Source organism: Teleopsis dalmanni, chromosome 2, assembly GCF_002237135.1.
Source record: "Teleopsis dalmanni isolate 2A chromosome 2, ASM223713v2, whole genome shotgun sequence".
Taxonomy (NCBI): Eukaryota; Metazoa; Arthropoda; class Insecta; order Diptera; family Diopsidae; genus Teleopsis; species Teleopsis dalmanni.
In genome coordinates, this window is record NC_051847.1 from 140,143,498 (window position 1) to 140,165,471 (window position 21,974).

General features: G+C 27.2%; 2 protein-coding genes across 3 annotated transcripts in view; one reads left to right on the forward strand and one right to left on the reverse strand.

Annotated features, from left to right (window-relative positions):
* Window positions 1-21,974, forward strand: part of LOC119681651 (RNA-binding protein Musashi homolog Rbp6) — a 313,072-nt gene that overhangs the window by 233,681 nt on the left and 57,417 nt on the right. The gene's annotated exons all lie outside the window — the stretch shown is intronic.
* On the reverse strand, window positions 13,790-20,836 carry LOC119682038. The gene is made up of 4 exons (XM_038095378.1): window positions 20,747-20,836; window positions 17,999-18,092; window positions 16,226-16,979; window positions 13,790-14,525 (listed from the first exon to the last, which is right to left on the reverse strand). The coding sequence occupies exons 1-4, from the start codon at window positions 20,834-20,836 to the stop codon at window positions 13,790-13,792; spliced, it is 1,674 nt and encodes a 557-aa protein (XP_037951306.1).

Genomic DNA, 21,974 nt, shown 5'->3' on the forward strand with positions numbered 1-21,974 from the left:
TTATGAATTACCTTAAAACTTTTATATACAAGGGAGTTTAGAGGATGTTTACTTTTGGGATTATACTTCTAGTTTAACCAATTATGTAGAACTTCTTTCTAAGATTTTTCAACTTTTTCCATAAAATCATATGAAAGTACGTCAAAATTATTAACTATATATATTTCTTTCTAAGAATAAATGACTTAGAAATTGAATTATCTTAATTTTGCTTATTTTGACACTTCTGGCAGTTGTTCGACAATTGCGACAGGTTGTCGGCAACATAAATATTTTTGCTTAGTGCAACTATTGTTCTATAAAATTGTATCAATTTAAATGTTTCTAGGAATATTACATACAAATTGATTAATGCTTGTATTTGCATGTGAGTATATTAAGACAATTTCATTTCATTTAATACATAAATACAAATTAAATTGTATTGTGCCTTAGAGTCATTTTCACAATTGTTTCTGAAATACTTCAGCACTATTGCAGTTTGTGTTTGGCTTTGATAAGTTTTAGAAACTTAGATTACTAAATAAATTCTCAAAATGAATTTCATTTTTAACTTTTTAAATATTGAGTCATGTACGAGTAGGGAAAGGTGAACGGATTATGAACTATGATTCAATTAAGTAAAGTTATTTGATTTATGCTACAACAGTTTGGTAAATCGAATTTATCATGAAATCAATATAACCGTACGTATATTTTGTAAAACAAATTGGAAGAGTGAATGGTTTTTGCCTTTCCATAGTTTAATATATTGGAAAAGCGAAATCAGTGTCACCAATACCCACAATATAAAAAAAGATTTATCCATTGTTCCTTTTGAAGTTTATTTAACACGCTCAAATTTTCTAAATATTAATATAACAAAATTTTTACTACAATTTATCTATGGCATATGAAGAATAGGTCTCTATTTAAGCTATTGTAGAAACTTGAATGCAACGTTGTAACTATGCGGATGACATTACTTTCGCAACATCGGAAAAATTTCTCCAAATGCTCTCGAATCAAAAAAAAAAAAACGCAGTTTATACTGCTCACCAGAGTATATCGAATCCATATCTTTAGATTTCTAAGGATATCCACTTGTTTATTCTAAGCAAGACAACCTGATTTCAGATTATTTTATGGTTGGATAAATCAAGAAAGGTTGCAAAAAACGATATAAAATTATGTTTACTGGAATTTAAATATTTATATTAAAATTGTATTACATGTTATCTATTATTTTGCAGCGCTATATATTTGAAAATCAAATTAAACATAGTGCGAACTAAATTTTATCCAGAATAATGTCTATATATGAATGAACGTTTATATTACCTTTGAAAGAGATTTTGAATATCCATATTTTCATAGTTGAATTTCTCTAATTTCCAGGTATTTTATTATGCCGTAAATTAATCGATCATATATTGTTATTGCCATAAGTAGTAGTTATTATTCATGAATAGAATAGATTGTATTTAATAAAATGAAGTTTACAAAAAAAAAAAAAAAAAAAATTAATCGAAACGAACTAAAAAGATACAAAAATTTATATTAAAATTGTATTTCACCTAGTCTAAGATTCTGCTTTCTTATATATTTGAAAATAAAATTAAACCTAATGTGAATTATATTTTGTCCACAGCAATGTTTTTATATGAATAAATGGTATATAATTTAGAAAAAATTTAAATGTGTTTTTATAATTAAAACCTGACTTTTATTTTATTGTTCCATAAAATGAACGGAACTTTAAAATGGTTTAAATGCAGAATATAATTGTAAACACACATTTAAAGTCTTTCGTAATTCTATAAACATAATATGCCTTACATATATGTTCATTTATACAAAAACATTGTTGTGGATGAAATATAATTCACATTTAGTTTAATCTTATTTTGCACTATGTAGTTCATAAATAGTGACGTGGAATATAATGTTAATATAAATATTTATATCTAATTAAACATATTTTTACGTTATTTGTTATCTGAAATGATTTATCCAGGAATAATAATAATCTGAAAGTTTAAATAAAGAAATTTAAGGAATAAAATACATTTAAAATTTTTTGGATAGTATGTTAAATTCCAATGCTAATATTAGTTCTGATATATAATGTCGAACAGACATTGATGATATCAAAGAATAAAATAATCGTTCACAAGGCAAGTAGTAAATTAAATCTAAATAGTAAATTTTCAAAGAATCCAATTATCTTTATTTAATTTTATATATGTGATTACTTATATGCAAATGTTGCTTTACGTGATATATTATATAATAATAATATAAATATTATTATTATTATATAATAATAATATAAATATTATTATTATTATATAATAATAATATAAATATTATTATTATTATATAATAATAATATAAATATTATTATTATGTTTAATTTTAGGTTTGATATATGCACTGAAATGTGTTTATTTTTTCCAGTAAATTATATTATTATAAGTATATATATATATCGGACATTGGATGTTTCATCTTTGATGCAACCAATTCGATTACGCGAACAGCCAAATGATCCTTCTATTTATTTAAGACAAATACGTCATTTATTTTAGTTTAAAAAATAGAACTTTAATTTTTTGAAAGTCTTATGTTTCTGGTTAAATTCGTTTAGATATTTTCAACCAGTTTTTTAATTTAGAATTTGGCAGAATTTTCAATATTTTGGCTTTCAAACTAATGTTTTAGTATCTCGAACTTGATAATAGCTATCCGATTTTTAAATAATACTTTTTTTAAGTTCATCTCCCGTTTATAATTTCTGCATCTATAGTTACAATTTAGGGGACGCACTACATTTCTTAATGGTTATGTTAAACATTAAGAAATGTAGTGCGTCCCCTAAATTGTAACTATAGATGCAGAAATTATAAACGGGAGATGAACTTAAAAAAAGTATTATTTAAAAATCGGATAACTATTACATTTCTTAATGCAATCATTTAAGAATTGCTTTAGTGATTTATTGATTTCACTTATAAAATAATATGTAGTACAATCACATTGAACAGAGTCTAGAATATGTTCTGTTATGCATTATTATTATAGCATGTTATGTACAATATTTGATTGTATAAATTTAACCTTTTCACAAAGAGTTTGTATAAAAGTTTTTCAATTTTGCCTCTTTCGAACGATACATCTCATTTCATCTATAGATTTATTTGTTTCACCATTTAACGTTTTACGAATTGCGTGGACGTCCTCGGGTTCTACTGTCTTGTGGATTCCAGGTTAGTGCCACATGTGCTACGTCATTTGTGCTTTTGCGTAACGTGTGTCCAATCCACCTATATTTCCGTTGTTGCGTTTCTTTCTCGAGGGGCTCCTGCATAGTTGCACGCCATAGTCGCTCATTTGAAGACATCTGTTGATGAAGCTTTGCAGTTTTTGGTTAGATGCTCGCGTAAAGTGCCATATTTCACTACCATACAACAGTACTAATTTAAAACTGGCGTTATATATAAAATATCATGGATAATAAAAAAAATTTAATCATGTTTCATAGATTTATTCCAGCCATCATTGAAAGTGATATATCGATTTTCTTCTTCTTCAAATATGCCACTATAAACCAATGCATTTTTAAGACTGCATTGATAACCGTAGATCATTTCGAACACTTTGTTACTCCAAACAAAGAGGTAATTACTAATATTGACAAAGCTATTGTACCAGAAACGAAATTATTAATCTAATGAAATATTTTGGATATATATATGATAATTTACCAAACAGTTGACAGATTGATTATTATCTGCTTAATGCCGTTGTGCAAAAAAAAAAATCTACTCATAAAAGATCCAATATAAATATTAAAAATACTTAATTAACAACATCTTCTTTCATACTTCAGACTATTTTATAATTGTACTTGCTTTTTACTCTTAAACTTATTCTGAAAATTTTTAATACTCAAATTAATGAGAAATACTTCAAGCGTTCTTCTTTCCTTTTTGACTTAAGTTATCTATTGTGGTCGTGTCGCACTATTTCTACAAAAGTGCTTAGTACAGCGCTTGCATGCAGTAGTGCAGAACCAAGAAATTTGTTGGCGTTAATTTATTACGAAGGAAAAACCAATACGAAAACCAAAAGCAAAAAAATTGTGTAATCCAATTTGTTCGCTAAGAATTTTTATGGATTCTCTCTTGTGAGAAGGTGAAAATGTTGGCTGGACATAAAGTAAACTAAAATTAGTTGTCAGTTACGTCATATATGAACTTAAAAAGAATTGCATAAAAATAGATAATATATAATATGTCAGAAGCAAACAATAATATAAGTTTTCTTGAACGTTACCCAAGTTTAAGTACCCTACAAATAAGTTCAATAAGTTTCAATAAGTCTTTTACACTAGAAGCATACAGAGAGTTATAGTATCTTTAATTTAAATATTTTTTTTTTTTTGCTTTTTAATAACATGTTTTACACTAGGGATTCATTCAATTTTTACAGTATGTGAGGTTTGTCCAGATAATTATAATAAAGTTGAAAAAATCATTAATTATTGAGTAGTAGTGAGTAAATTAGTGGAGCCACCTATACTCCTCAATCAGTTAATAAAACTGATGATAATGAATTATTTAATTTGTTACAATACCTAACATATCTGTGTAAAAGGTATAGAAACTTCAGTAAAGACAATATATTATTAAACATTTTTATTTAAAGAATAATTTAAGGTTGATAACGGGTTTCATTACGGATCATTATGGTCTGAAATATCATCTTAATAAACTACGATTATCTGCTTATTCGGAATGCGGACTATGTCTCGAAGATGAGGAAACTACTATGCATATTCTTTGTGACTGTTCAGCTTTAACACAACGCACAGAAGAAACTTATTTCATTAGGAATTTCTGTCACCAAAACAGACTGTTTTGTTCTGTTCTGTTAGTTCTGAAGTTTGTCCACAAAGCTTTAAAGGGCTTTGGCCAGTCAATAGTGAAATTGGTACAATATGACTCTTCTGGCCGCAGTACTATTGGGCTATTGGGCGATTTCACGTCAATAATTTTAAAGAGATAATCACTTTTATTAATTTAATTGCTTTTACGTTTGTTTTTTTTTTTTTATTAAGCAACAAACTAGATTGGCTTTAATCTCATTTACTACAATAGTTTTTAAACTGAAATACAGCTAATGTTATAAAAATAATAAAAATTCGTTGTTAGAATAAAAAACAACAAATTTGTTATTTTTTTTAACACGAATATATTGTATTCCTAACTTACTTATTACAGTTACTGTTTAAAATCTCTTATTCATCTTTAATCAGCTTATATTAAGACCTTTTTCAAGAGAATTAAATAAGCCTTATAACCAAACTGTAAATTTAAACTGTATTTATAATACCTAATGAAATAGTTTTCATTACATTTTAAGCAATCTTATTGCATTTTTATTATTATCCTTTTGCTTTAGCTTCACCCTTATACTGTCGGTTCGCTCCATTTTTCTTCACAATTATGTACTTTTTTTCTTGCTTGTAATTTCTGTTTGCACATAATACTTTTCAGTCCACTTACATAAAATAAATTGCACACCCACAAATAACTACAAGTATCTATCTATCTAACTCGTAGTCGGCCAGCATATTTATTATAGTTTCGCTCGACTTCGAACTGAACAAAGTTACGAACTTTAGTTGGCACGTTGTTATGTCAGAATTTACCTGGCATTTGCAGTATTTTTTCTTAGCATTATTAAATTCTACATGTTTTTTTTTGTGCAGTTGTTACATATTGCAATTGCAGGTCAAAAAAAAGCACTACACATATATATATATATGTATATTCCTTGTAATTCATTTATAAGTGCCATATATAAATATAGAATTAGTAATTTTTTTTCCAAGGCTTAATAATAATGTGAGCACACTCAAATGTTTGCCTAGAAATATGCAATAGATTTTTGTGCTTAGCCTGTATAATTAATGCTGCTCATATCTTAAATTGTTTAAACTTTTTATGTTAAATTTGAGCTAAGATTTTCTCATGAATTTTTTATTGAATATTTAATTGACTTTATAAATATTATAAAAAATAATTAATATTTTAAAAACAATTTGTTTTTGCATAGCTGAACAAATATATTTTAACACTTTATTTTTTTTTGTGTATTCAAAAGGCTTCAAAAACTAAAATAATAAATAACACAATTTGTTCAGTCTAAAAGTTTTCGGTTTTCTTTTTTTAAGATTTACATAAACACATAAAATATAAAAAATACATTGAAAGTACAATGCAGTTATATACTTGCAAAGCTAAAATAAACATAAATCAGTTTAATACCACAAAAATTGAATATGACAATCATAAAGTACAGTCGAGTAATCCTTGTTACATTGAATGCTCATATTGTGACCCAAATCCACAATTTTTCATTTTAGTTTCGCGAAAAAAGCGCTAAAACTTAATCAAAATCCAATTCTACGTTAACTGAAAATATAACAAGAGACGCGTTGTTATTTTCTAAAGCTATAAAAAAACAACTTAGCTTTAGAATAAATAAAAATTGATATTTAAGTAAAAATAATACAAGGATTAGCAAATCTTAATATAAATATAAAAATTGTGTAATTTGCAATAGTAATAGTAATGACAGTATGACAGTACTGGAGGACTAGACAATTTGAAGTTTTCTTTCATTCTTAGTATAATTTTAAATATATTTAAATAGTAGGTTTTTAGGAACCAAAGCTTCCCTAGTATATGTCCAACACTAGCCACGATTTTGGAAGTTCAAAGAATATTTATTACTCAATAAAAATGTGTTTTATTTACATATTGAATCAAAATTTATTTAAAAACTTTAACTTTTGTGATATTCTCTTTGAGCGCATACATGCATTTATGTATTTTAAACGGATTATTTTAATAATAGAAAAACTACGCGCTCTTTTTTTCTGCAAAGTATATATTGCTTTATAATATTCTAATGAGTGGTAATAATTTACTGTAGATCAAACGAGCATTACGAGTAAATGGTACTTTCAATATATTTTGTACTTTTTCAAAGTCTGTTAATTGAACATTGGACATTTTTTCATAAAGTATAGCACATAGCGATTAACTCGTGTATTACAAAAAGTGCACATGATTATTGATTTATTTTCATGAAGTTGGTTGGTCAATTTAATTGCTGGCAGAGTTTACTTCCACATTCAAGTAACGTAATCACAAGCTGGTCATGAAAATTAAAGTTTTAAAACCAATCTATCCGGGTAGTAAAAAAACCTATTTTTTGAAAATCCACGTTTATCTCAAATGTCCGTTATTATTATTATTATTAATTAATTAGCTCATTGACTTGCTTTATGGAATGTCGCAATTCTGTCATTTGTTTATGAGATTTGTTTATGATACTTATAGATTCAATTTCATATCGTACCACTACTTCTTGCTTAATCTACTAACATTGCTCTACTTTTTTACTAATTTTTTCTAATGTTCGCATCTGCTGTTAGATCCAGCTTATAAAATCTTCCATATTTGACCGTCATTTCTGTCCACTTTTTTAAGAATAAAACTTTTTCACTTTTTGATTTAAAAGACTTGTGATGCACAAGTTCAAATTACAATCGTTTTTATGGCATTTTCATAATGCACCTACTTCAATATATACATATATACTTTATAAGTATGTATATAATATATGCGTATACTCATATCTACTATATATACCTACTAAAATAAAATTGTTATGGCTTTGACAAGTTCAGTTTGGCAGATTGGAAAAGTTATCATTTTACTAAGTTTTTGCCTGTGTCATTCACTTGACAATAGCAATGTTCACTGAGTAATAGCAAAGTATAGCACAATAGTTCACAAAATCGCAAACTTAAAACGGCATCTTAGAAAGTAGTTAACCAAAGGAAAACACTGTGCCACATAAATGAAACTTTTTTAATAAAAAGTAAAATGATGAAAATCTTGGCAAGAGCACACAAAGCCAAAGTTTCTTCCTAAGCCACAAATGAAACTGCAGCAACAGCAGTAGTAATGGCAGTAGCAACAGCAGCAGCAAATGAGTTTGCAGCAAAGTGCAATGCTTTTAATAAAAAATTAAAAAAGCAACTAAAATTGCTGCTAAACAACCCCGTCCATTATGCATCCCTGCTGTTGCAATTTAAGTGGCATGCACCGAGCTCTCATTAGAATTTAGACTTCTTAAATTAGTGCCATTTCCTCGATTTTTTGTGTATTCCTATTATTTTCTTTTGCATTATTTTAAACTTATTTGTTGTGTTTTGCTTTTTTTCTCTCTGTTTGTTGTACATTTTATTTGCAATATTATTGAGTGCACCACATTTGAATGGCTTCCTTCAACTGCAGTTTCAAGAAACTTGCCAGTTTCTGCACTGGCAGAGAGGAAAATATTGCAAGAAAATTGTCAAAGGCTATCAATTAAACAGCAAAAAGTATGAGAATAACAACAAATACAATTGAAAAACACCATTTTGTTATTTATATATTATTGGCTTTTAGTTATATTCTGTTCTTTCCCTTATTTATTTATGCATTGTTTGGGTTGTTTTTGTCGTTTCACTTCATTTCGTTAATTCAGTCTAAAAAGAACTACTTTCAGTTCATACAAATTCCGGTTAAAAACAAAATATTTATTTCATTTATTTGCAAGACAAATAAAAAGGATTTAAAATTTTAATGAAGAAATTGAGAAAAATTTTAAAAAAATATTTTATTTAAAAAAAAAAATATTTTTAAAAACAGAAAAATAAAACCAAAAAAAAAACTTTAATAAATAAATATAAATAACTTAAAACCAAACTCAATAAAATTAATTTAAACTCAAAATAAATATTACAAAGACAAAAATTGTGTCAATAAATAAATACTCTAACATTTAATTATAAACTAATAACAATAAATATAATATTATTATCATTGAATCAGTGTAATTGTAAAAATTTTGTGTAATAAAAATAATTCAAAATATTATTAAAAATTCATATGAACTGTGGGAAGAATCAAAAAACTATTAATTAAAATCTAAAATGAAATTAATTTAATTTTGAAAACTTTCGACAATTTATAAAAAGTTTTAGCTTAACGATTATTTATTAATTTTATAAACTTTAACATTTAAACAATTTTCTTGTAAGCGCAAAAGTTTAAAATTCCATAACTTGGGAAATGAATTTCTTGGACGCAATGCTGCGGTAAGATTATCAACTTCTGTTAACTTCAGTTTATTAGCATAAGCCATGAAGTCCCAAAGTTTTTGTTTCAATGAAAGTTTATCTCAACTTTATAGCTAATATAATTTAATATAATTTTAAAAAATGCAAAGTTACATGTAATTAATTTAATATAGAAAAATGTCAATATATTCCTGAAAAAGATAATATGTTTATTCAGAGAAAATATAATGTGAAATTTATTAAAATTTTGTAAAATTAATTTAAAAAATATATATATAAAAATTAAATAAAATTCTGATATATAGAAAAAAGATGTATATAAATAATAATGCACTACTAGAGAACAGCGCAATTATAAATTACATGTTTTTAAAAGTACAATTAAAATAAAATTATATTTACTACAACTATTCACGATACCCTGTAATAAGTTCGGTAATCAAGTAATATGGTAACACTGTTCAGTGCCAATAACAAAATGCATTTACTCGAAATGTATCATTTTACACGGTTACTGTTATACTCAGTTTCTTGTGATCATGAATACTCCCTTGCTACTTTTATGTGATGAATAAGTTAATATAATGTGATTTCTGCTTCAAATGATACTTCTACTTTCATTTTTATCTATATATTATTATTAGTATTAAAAAAAATTTAAAACGTGAAATCGGCCAACAGCTTGTACTGCGAAGAGTCCTATCATACCGATTTTACTATTGTGTACACAAAGCTTTGTGAACAAAGTCCAGAACTAAATCTAGAGAAGAGTTCTTTATGTGTTCTGGTGATAGAAATTCCATATTAATAAGTTTCTTCTGTGCGTTATTAAAGCTGAACAGTCACTAAGAATATACATAATAGTTTCCTCATCTTCGAAGCATAATCTGCATTCCGGATTATCAGATAATTGTATTTTATGAAGGTGATATTTCAGACCATTATCACTTGTAATGAAATATTGATTATTTGATTGTTATTCGTTGTGCTATAAAATCCATTTTTGGTTCTATGTGACTGAAATTTTAGTTCCTTTTCTAATATTTTTAAGTAAATATTTTAATTTTGGTTTTCTTAATGATTCAAATAAAACTTTTCTCTCTTTTTAATATGATATGTTTAACATTAAACTAAGTGATAGCAATACTATAATATCGGAATGATCCATAGAGAAGTAAAAATCAAACTAAACATTTTAAAAGATTTCATTCAGGCAAAGATTGAAACTCATGGCTATTTGTAAAAGGTCATTAGGACCATAATTATATTAAGAAATAACTGCTATTAAAAACTACTAAACTTCAGTATCCGCAGTTGACTTAAAATCAGCTTTACAATTGGAAAAAATGTTCATATTATATAGAATATCTAGAACCATTTTTTGTAAAGAAATAAAATTTGTTTCTATATAAAACAAATTTGTTTATATTATTTCTATCTCTCAAACTCTCTTTCTCTGTCTCTCTTTTCCTCTTTCTTTCCCTCTTTTGCTTTTTTTCTCGCTCTCTTTTTTCCTTCTCTTTCCTTTTTTTTATATCCGTCCTTCTATTAATGTTCCTTTGTGTTTTTCTCTTTTTACGTATTTGTTTCTCTTTATCCCCCTTTTTTTTAAAATTTTTTTCTTTTTTTGTGTCCCATCGGTCCTTGTATTATTTGTTACTCTTTCGTGATTTTATTATTTTTCTATTTTTGATATCAAATTTTTTTAAATGGTTACTATTAGGTATCTGCGTTTATTACTTGACCACTCTTTATCTCTGTACGTCTTTAATATGGGTTCCTTTCTGTTGCTTCCTTTTAATTCTCATTTGTTGCTTTTTCGTACATTTTTCTTTTATTTTGGAATATTTTTTCTATTATTTAAGCTTATTGTCTTCCTGTTTTATCTGTTTTCTATTATATGGCACAATACACAATCCGCTATGTCACTTCTTCGCCTTAACTAACCCAAGCCCTATGGTCTTCTTCTTATGAAAATAAAAGAAAGACTATAGCAAGTTTAAGATTATCTGTTTCCATCACTAAAACAGATTAATTTCTATCATTACCTGGAATTTCCTCTTATCTCATTTATATTGTGATTGAGACACTACTCCCATTATGTTGTTATATATACCTTTCATTAATTTTTCCAATTTCTTCTTTTTTTATCTCCGAATAATAGTTACAGTCACGTTTTTTTTTTGGTGTATGACGTATATGTTTTCATTATATTTTTAATAGTATAATTTTATAAAATTTGTTGATTTTATTAAATATTTATACTTGTGGATAAGGTTAAATCACCAAGTAGTACGAAAATTGATTTGGTGCTTTGTTAATTATGAATTTGTAGACTAATGTTCATTACGGTCACACATTTACCCTAATCCACTTTGACTTACAACGAAATCAATTAAATCACCTTAGGCTGCCCAGAACCTAACTATTGCAACCAACAAGTGAATCATAAATAAACAAACGAATTAATCTACAAGACGGTCAACCAAATTCAAATTATTCTTCGATTAAATATTAGCACATATATGCAATATATATATATATATATATATACATAATTATATAACGTATGAAATGCGTTTACATACAATTGGGATAACTAAATCGCAGATATTAGATAAAGATATGCTTTGTATAGTGGATGTCAGGCTAATGTATTTATTGAAACTATTTGCAATTAATCATGAACGCTTTTGTCTACTGAATTTAATTATATTGTTACCTTGATCAGTTTTACAAAATATTTTAATCTAGAAATTGCCTTTAGGAGTTTCAAAATCATATAGAATTACTTTAAAGAAAATACGAGTCGTCTCCCTTAAGTCGTCTCCCTTAATGAGACGACTCAGCCGTTGACCATATGCTAGGTTGTTAGAATGTATTGCAAAACTACAAGGTTAAACAAATTCCGAAGAACAGGTTTGACCACGTATCCCTGTATAAGAATGCACAGGGAACAAATACTATATAGTACTTTTTCCGTTAACTTCCGATAGATTACTGGCACTATCTTTGCAATCGCTACATCTGATTAAATTAGAAAACCAAAAAAAAAAAAATGTAGAGGGTTACGATATCTGCGATTGAACAGCGGAATGGAGTAGAGGAGCGAGAAATCGCTTCGAAGTAGAGGACAAGGAATTGGGGAGGCTTGTGGAATAGAGCTTAGAGAAACTCAGTAAGTACTGTAAGCAATTAGCTAATACACTATAACAATTATAGTGCCACATTGGCTATGATTTAATTATGATAATAAGTAATTTTTATGATTTTACAGAAGTATAGTTTGAAGTCAATCACATCTTCATTAAGCAAAGAGAGAGATATCTTTGCATATATAATATATATATTATATCCAAAGATAAATGTGAGTTGAGTGAGAGGAAATTAAATATAATTTTTGACCTAATCGAATATATAGGGTATTTAAGTTTTTGCGAGTAACAAAGTAGATGGGTAGTGCTTTGCATTTACTCATTGGATTCATATATGTTATATTATATTACATTTCTGTGCTGTACTTCTAATTTGTTCTGAAATGTATCTGAAATATGTTGAAGTGGCTATATATATACCATTTATTAAAACAAAGAAACTCAAATTTAGGTTACTAAAAGTCATCAAAAAATATTATCTTAACAAAATTTTAATTCAGCAAAGCATTTGAAGAAATATTTCGATTTTGTAATTAGTGTCCTATATTTAATTTTTAATATAATTTCGTAAATGAGAAATTTACCTAAATGAGAGGAAATAACATTCAAAGCTTAATGTAGCATTTGCATAATGTCAGAGTTGGCAATGCTGTAACAATTGTTGCTTTCAGAATTGCTATTTTAAAAATGCAAATACAAAAAACTAATAGAATTTTTTTTTTAAATGAATGTACCCTAAAATCCATAGAAAAATTGTTTACTTAAGTCAAATAGATTTTTAAAATTTTTTTCGAATTTTTTTGTTTGTGTTCTACATTTTTAAAGCTTTTTAATGTTTTATCTGTCATGAACGCACATCTAAGCTCATCTTTGGAAAATGTAGAGCTTTGCCTTGCTTTTGGGTGCAAAACAGTGAAGAAAAACAAAGAAGGAAATTCATTTCAAAGGATTTTTACACATGGCAGCGTTTTTTAATTTTCAGTTCGAGTTTTAAAATGCACCATAAATAGAAGCACGAAACAACGCACACCAGCACACCATCACTCGAAGCACGCCAACACACACATAAAAATAAGTGGCAATATGAAGCACACACATGCACATTGCAGTGTGGCAACACTGCTTCCACAGTCTACATATTCACACGTCATGTGTAGACTAATTACAAAATAAAAATGAGTGTGCACACTTCTGCACATTATTATTATGATATTTTTTTTGTTCTTTCCTCTGGCTGGCACTCTTTGCTCTTATGTGCACATTATCTTTACTAACAATTTGCCATTTTTTCTATCTTCATTTTGGAATTTTCATTTCCGCATTTTCAAGAATTTGTTGAATTTTTAATTTTTCAATTATATTCAATATTTTTTTAATTTGAAATAAATTCGTTCTTACATTTTAATTAATTCTTTTTATTCCATTAAATAAACAAAAGTACAAATACACATTAGCCTCTGCCAAACGGTGGACTTGCATTAATTAATACATAATAAACGCCACCATGACCTTTCAATATACTTGCATCAGCCGGATCACCACCCATTGTCAAGTTTCTACCTGTACCCATTAAGCATCGTCGATTTTTGATTAAATCATACCACAATTGTACGTCGCAGCCTTGTCCACGAAATGCCGTTTTCCATAGTAACGATTCGGCAAACACTTGATATGCCCTAAAGTGACTGCATTCATTCAAAAAACATCCTGGCTGATTGCTACCATAGTTAATGTAAAAGTCAACATGGCCCAGTGGGCGATCGTAACCATAGGTACCATCACTTGTGTGTATAACTTCGACATAGTCCGCATCGGTGATTGCTACTCGTTCATCAATTTTGTCATAGCTAAAGAATGGCAGTGCAGGATCAAGTGCGTATATTACTGGCAAATGTCCATATTGTACAAATTTGCCTGCTATGCCTGCAATATGTGCACCCATACTAAAATCCGTCACATGTATATCTTGATAGCGTATGCCAGCTTCCATATGTAAAAAGTCTATGAATTTTGCTAGTATCTTGCCCACCGGTTTAACGCGATAGCTTGCTGTTAGGTAGTCTGCTATAGCACCACGTCCCCAATCCACGGTAAAAACGTTATAATTACCCGCTTTTAAGTAGGCTGGCACCAATGTGCTAAAGACGTTCGCATGTGAACCACCTAACCAACCGTGTATGAGAATTCTGTAAAATGTAGATATTTTGGAGAGTGAAAGATATTCTATAGGTATAATTTTGATATATAATTATTTCAATAGAAAATTAATATTAAATAATGTTAAATATTAAAAATGTTATAAATATTAAATATCGTTAATCGCCATAAAATTCTTTACAAATTTGCAAACGTTATAAATGGTTAAAAATTTAACATTGCTCATGTGATTCTATTTTTTTAAAAGAAAGGCTGGAGGACAATTCACGTGAAGATTAAAGTTCACGTGAAGGTAGTTTAACAAAACTCTAGTAATCTTCGTAAAAATACAGCACATGATTTTGGAAGATAGTTGACTTAGGGATGTATAGTAAACTTTCTATATTACACATAATAAGCTATAGCTTATGCATACACATTGGTTTCAATGAGCTGGGTACACAGCGTACACTATATTGGCTAACTTACACGAATACAAAAATGATTCTGTGAAATGCCAATTGGTATGTACAATATAATAATGCATAATTTTGCTGGCCAAAGATGGGCACTGACCTAGCTAATACAGTTCTGTAGTACCACAACCATGAAGAAAGTAATTATAGAATAGATCAAATCTCACTCCAGCTTCTTTTAGGTAGGTAGGTATGTGCAGTGGAAAAAAGAAATGAATCCTTTTCAATTAGCTAAGAAAGCCGTTTTGATTCTCCTTCCTTTGTAATAGTGGATAAAAGAATGCGCATATTAGAACTACTCAGGTATTTTGACGAAAGCAAGGCTCTAGCTAATTAATAATAATAGAAATATAGCCAAGTTAGTTAAAGTATGGAGAGCCCAATAGCTTAACCCTGACTCTAGATATAGACACAACAGTTGCTGTAATGTTTTTTTTTCGAGTATCGGTAGACATGTATTATAGGAGATAGACTATCTAAGCCTAGGTCCTCATCGTCCTATAGTCCAGTATCTCGTTAGGATAGATATGAACTTAGATATTTCTGATTTACTTTTGTATGCCAAGTCGAAGATTCTCCATTTGGAGTAAAGAGGTCATGTAGCTCTTGACCTGACTGCTAAGGAAGTATGAGCTCAAATCATATTTGCATATAAAAAAAAATTGTTATAAATCAAGTTTCGTCTGTGGCTGGTTGGTGCCACAGACACCATAGAACGACTGGTTCCATAGAAGAGGCGCCAAATGTAGCTAGCTCACTGAGTCAATAGCGTCGTAACTAGGATAAACCAAATCTCATTAGAGTTCTTTCAAACATGCAATAATATGTAGATTCTGAAACGGTGATATTGTGTAGATTTCACTTTATTTGAAGCAGCTGACTGGTACGCTTTTTCTTCAATTTGGACAAAATCTTAAAATAAATCTTTAGATTTAACAAAAATATTCTTTCACTCGGCATTTGAAATATTTTCAGGGGGATAATTTAAAAGAAATGTACATTAGTCAATATTGCTTCTCACAACCACACCAAAAATCAATAAAATTAGTAAGTAATAATTCTCTATTGGAATTTCATAAAATATATATTTAGTGTTACATTTATACTTTTTTACTTAAAAAATTTACACTAAATCTCCTTGACACATATTTTTCTTGAAGTAACCAACCACTTTCATGCCTTCATATTGTTTAACAAAGCTCAAAATCACCTACATAACACTGCTCTGCTCTGTCGTACTGAGCACACGCATGACATACTTCGCCCACACTTACCTTGTTGGATTAAAAGGACTAAAGTTGGATTGCCTCAATGAATCTGCATTGTACAGTTGCACTTCCTCCACTTTTATTGTTGGACTACCAGTAGAAATGGCTGAATTCACACCGAAAGCAAAGCCACTTACAACATTTAAAACATTTTCACCTGCAGCAGCAATGCCATTCGAACCAGCAGCCTGTGCTGGATTAGAGGATAGTTTTTTGTTGGCAATGGTGTGCAATTGAAAGATTGTATGTCGTTCGGCATTAAAGAGAAAATTATAGTTTTCCAATTGCAATTGATCACTGCCCAGAAAAGCCACTAAAGGTTCGAATGGATTGACAAAGGCATTGGAATAAAATTTAACATTATTATTGATTAGTGGTGTGGGAGCAAGGTTTGTTGCTGTGGTGATTTTTCTATTTCCGTTCGTTGATCTACTACTGACAATCTGAACATATTTCACTTTTCCATTGTCAGCAATATAAATATTACCAGCATTGTCCACACCGACATTCAATGCTTTAACTCCATCTGTTTGCTTTTGATTTCCTTGATAATAGTTTCTGTTCGCAATATTAAGATTGTTTTTTTGTCTAATCCTGTTGCCATTGCTATTGTTCATATTATTCAAATCAACATTTTGGTAACTGCTTATTTGATTATCGTCAACAACATTGTTGTTATACAAATCGCTCAAGGCTTCAGATGACTTTGATGCAAATTCTGGTGAAAGCTTGGCTTCAGAATGCTGGAAGTTCTGAGAAGCTGCAAAGTACAATACAAAATTTAAATATATTAAAATTCTCTTAAGAGAAAAATTTTGAATATCTTTTTGAATTATAAAGAATAAATTATAATTTTTTAAAAATTGAATAATAATTTTTTAAAATTTTATTTTAAATATAATACAGTAAATATGCAGCATTTGTTAATTAATATAACAATAAAACTATACTACATTGTTACCAGAATAATAATTTTCTTTATTTTTTTATAATAATTTAATTATTTTTTAATTATGTTGTTTGAAATTTGAATTTCGCAATTTATTGTAAATTAAAAAGGGTTTTTTTTTCAATTATATGCAAATATTTCTTGATGTATTTTATAACAGAATTTTTTTAACATTTAAAAATTGTTTTATTAAATATTTTAAATAATTATTTTATCGTTGTAGATTGTACTGCTTAATTATTAACTTTATTTTTATATCTCTATATATTATTATTTTTTTTTTAATATTATTAACTACTTTTGTCGCATTTTTTAGCAAATGTATATATATTATTTTAATTAATATAATTAATATTAATATTAATAATTAATATAACTTACATATTTATAAAGAAAAATTGATTAATGGAATTTAAAAAAAAATTTCTTACTAAACCTGCTAAAAGAAATAAAGCCAATGTTATCCACTTCATATCAATAAAACTCTCTAACTTTTAAATGCAGAAAAAATTTTCTACAAAAAGATTCGTACTAATATTAATAACTAATTTTACGACGTCTTAACAATACCAAACTAACTACTTTACTAACTTCATTTACAACCAAATTTTTTCCATAAGTTTCAAAAATTTTCAATAAAGACATGGATTTTTTATGTCAATGATCTTGACGGTATTTTAAGCAAAAGTCACAAATCATGGATTTAAAAATTTGTGAAAAAATTATGTAAACACATTTTTAAATAAACTCAAGATACAAATTATAAAAATTAAATATATAAATAAATAAATACAAGAAAAATGCTTTCATAGGTTCTGCAGTTTTAATACAATATTTCAAAGCAATCCAATGTTGTGGTGATAATGTGTCTTCCATATTTCCACTGCCATTGGCATCTGCCTGTGGCCAAGTTTTTTTTTCACACTTTTTTGTAAGAAAAATAATGAATGTATTTATATTTTAATTCAATATGAGATACGAAAGTAGAAAAGTACTTACTACTCATTACTTTCAGATAATTTTAAAAGCGTAGGCAAAATGTTTGTAAATAGATTGAAATTTGGCTTACACACAACATAAATTGTACATAGAAAATTGGAAAACGTTTTATGTCTTATAGGTATTTAATATTTTTTATTTTATTTTTTTTATACATATATTTGTAATGTCCAACATAGATTATGTGAAAAGATATTTCAAACAAGTAGATTTGTTAAGCTATTAAATCTTTTTTAATATATTTTGTTATACCACACTTTAAATAAGGGGTTTTTATATGTTAAATGTATCTTATATTTGGAATACATAATTATATATACAAAATATATTCTACACATATATATTTTTTTTACATCTTTGTTTTAAATTATATTATATATTAGTGGATTTGTCTCGTATATTGATTTTAAATAGTTTCCGTGTGCTCAACAAAAGTATTCTATATACGAGTATTTGTAGTAACAGTATTTTATTTTTAATTTACTTAGCGTATTTTATCACTTACATGCTATATATATTTAAACTTTGTACTTGCGATAATATCTGGTATAGTCATTTTCCTGATGATGTCAGCACCAAGTGCTATTTCGATTACATCCTTAGATATATGATTTATACTCAAAGCACGTTTTAATTTCATTCACATTTATTATAATTATAAATTTAATAAATTAAGATCCACTACTAATGACAGATCTAAATATATTAGGGAACTCAACAATCCTTTATTGTGTTGAAAAATTGTAATCAAACTTGTCACGTATCTTTGTATTCAAGAGAACCAATAAGTTTTTACTGAGATTTCAATTTTTGGTCAATGATCAAATAAATCGCCGTACCGTGATTGGAAATTGCATCAACGTTCTGTAAAAGTGCTTTCACTTAATTTGATTAAATCAAAATTGTCAAATTATAGCAATGGCAAAAACTTAGGAATTTCCAAGGTATTATCTATTTTATCCAAGACATTTGGAACAGTCGCAGGGGGCTAAATCTGGAGTATATGCTGGATGGGGTAGCAGTTCGTATCCCAATTCGTAGATTTGGGATCGTAATGCTTAATCAGCAAACTTATAGAACGGTTTTTTGAGTAGTAGTGAATTATAACAGCAAAAACTTATTTTGTATTAATTGAGTTTTTTAGCTGACTACACAGCTGCTTTCAGTATTACAAAATACTCATTACCAGTAGTCTTTGAAAATATTCAATGGTTTTATAAGTCCTATATTAATTGGTGTTCATGTATATATAAAATAAATCATTAAAAAAATTTTTCTCTTTTTTTCGAAGAACTATAGCAAAACATAGGTATAACATATAGTTAGTTATCAATAAAAAATTTTTATAAATGATTGTTATTATGTTTGTATTATTCCTGAAATTCTAACATATAATATAATCTAATTTAATTAAGTATTGTTTTAGTTTTAATAAACTGTTTTTTTTTGACTGTGTTTAAATATATTTTTCTATTTCCATATCTACTAATTGTAACTACTTTGCAGTAAATTAGTTACAACTGAAGGCTTTTGTTTAACTTATAATTAAACGGCTTTTAGTAGCTGGTATCTTTATTGCCTTTAGTAATTAATTTAAACTACAATAATCTGGGAAATGCTAATATCTTCTGGTATGTATTTCTTTTTATTTTGTTTATATAAATTTAAGAAAATGGATCTTAGCACTTTTCCTATTCTTTCTAATAAACTATGTCAAGTTAAAACGGAGTCTTATTCCAAATAAATTAACCACAATAATATAATTGTAAACTTTTTAAAAAACACTTACTTAAAGTTAATTTTGATAAATTAAAATTAAATGTCATAAAATGATTTTTACTTTTGCAGTCGACAATAATGAATTCAGTAATTTAAATTCAATTTAATACAAATAAATTCGGTTCGTTTTATTTGAGATAGATTTTTATAGAATACCAAGTTTTACTAGTTCCCAATATTTAACTGTATACATATAATTCTAGAAAGTTTTGTAAAAACCGCTTAGATTTAGATAAAGGTCTTCTTTTATTAATTGGATTTGATAAGGTCATAATGATATAAAGGAAAAAACTTTAAGGATGACCTTTGCATTTCCATTTTTATAATTCAATCTTTAATTTTGTATTTTTTTTAATTGTTTTGACTGAATAGCTGGAATAATTAAATGCCAGCTGAAAGTAAATCAAATAAGTTTAATATATTAGAAATATACAAATTATGTATGTGAAAACTCACTTTAATATAAATTCACAATATTGTATTAATATTTTTTTCTATTTGCTCTTATCAGGAACAAAGATACTAACCAAAGAAATAAATAATATATAAATATTTATTTTATTGTAAATTGTATCCCTTTTCAAAGTTCTTATACCTTTAATAAATAAATTAATGTAAAGTAAATAAAGACGCAATTGTATCTATTAAAAAAGTTATTTAGTTCGAATAAAAAAGGAAACCGTTTTGTCTCCTTAGTATTATAAATTCTATAAATATTTAATTTATTTGTATTTAATTTTGTCAAATTTACTTTGAAGCTGAGAGTCTTTAATATTTATAAAAGAAAGTTCCTATTTTACCCTTCTATGCACGAGTGGCCACAAAATTTTTAAGTTACTTAAATCATCATCATCATCATCGTCTTCCTCATCGACTTCTAAGGCAAACATCACTTGTTGCTAACTTCAATAATGAAACGTCATATTTATGAACAAATTTAAACTATTTTAATGATTGCAAATGAATTTGACAAACAATTTTAAACCAAAACACAAAACGTTTTGTGTTCCCCAAGACAAGTCCAAAAAGTAAAAATATCTCTACTGACCAACATTTCTCGCATTTGTGGGGTAGGTCAATGTACTGGAGTTGAAACACAGTTTCCAACTGTTATCTCTGTTGTACTATTAATTTTCCGTACTTTTTTTGTAATTTCTGCTCAGACTGACTTTTATTTATTTACATGCAGATATTGTATCTCCAACATCTGTTAGATACATTTAGTTTCGTTCGCTGTATGAGCTTTGCCTTATTTGCTTCTATTTGCATTTTGTATTTGCGTTAGAAATTCTACTATTTTTTTAATATTTTTTTTCTGCTATGAAAAGCTCTAAATTAAAAGATAGTAATGAAATATTTAATAAAAAAGTGTAATTTTTTACATTTTTGTTATATCTGCGAATAAAGATGTACTCTTAGTTTCATTTTGCTTAATTTTATTTATATATATTTTTTATTTGATATCTGACTGTACATACACATAAAGTTAGTTGAATAAAAAATTGAAATTAATCTTTCTTATCGAGGGACATAGTGATTTAATTAACTTTGAAATTCAGTTTTGCGAATAAATTTCATTCGAAATACTCATAGTTGTCATGTTTTAATATAAAAAGTTTTCATTTATTTTAAGTATTTATATTTATTTAAATAATATCAATTTAATGTACAAAATTTAATAGAGAGGTTTTTTCGAACAGTATTGAACTACAACAAAAACATATGTTTTATATTATTTTAATTAATTGAATTTTTGGCTGGCATCTGTATACATCTGTATAATGTATCGAGTATGCCAATCATCAATAGTCTTAGAAATAATTCTTGTATTTAATTTTTCGTAAATAATTTTTTGAGACTGCAAGTACCAGAGATTGAACTCATACCCTTCCCAATTTGAAGCTCAGAGTCAGCGCTCCTTAACCAACTGACCCTAACCGTACACCACTTTTATGTTCGCACATTTTTTTGGAGTTTTGTTACTTTGCTGTGAGAAAATTTAAAAGATAAAAATTGTATTTATAATAG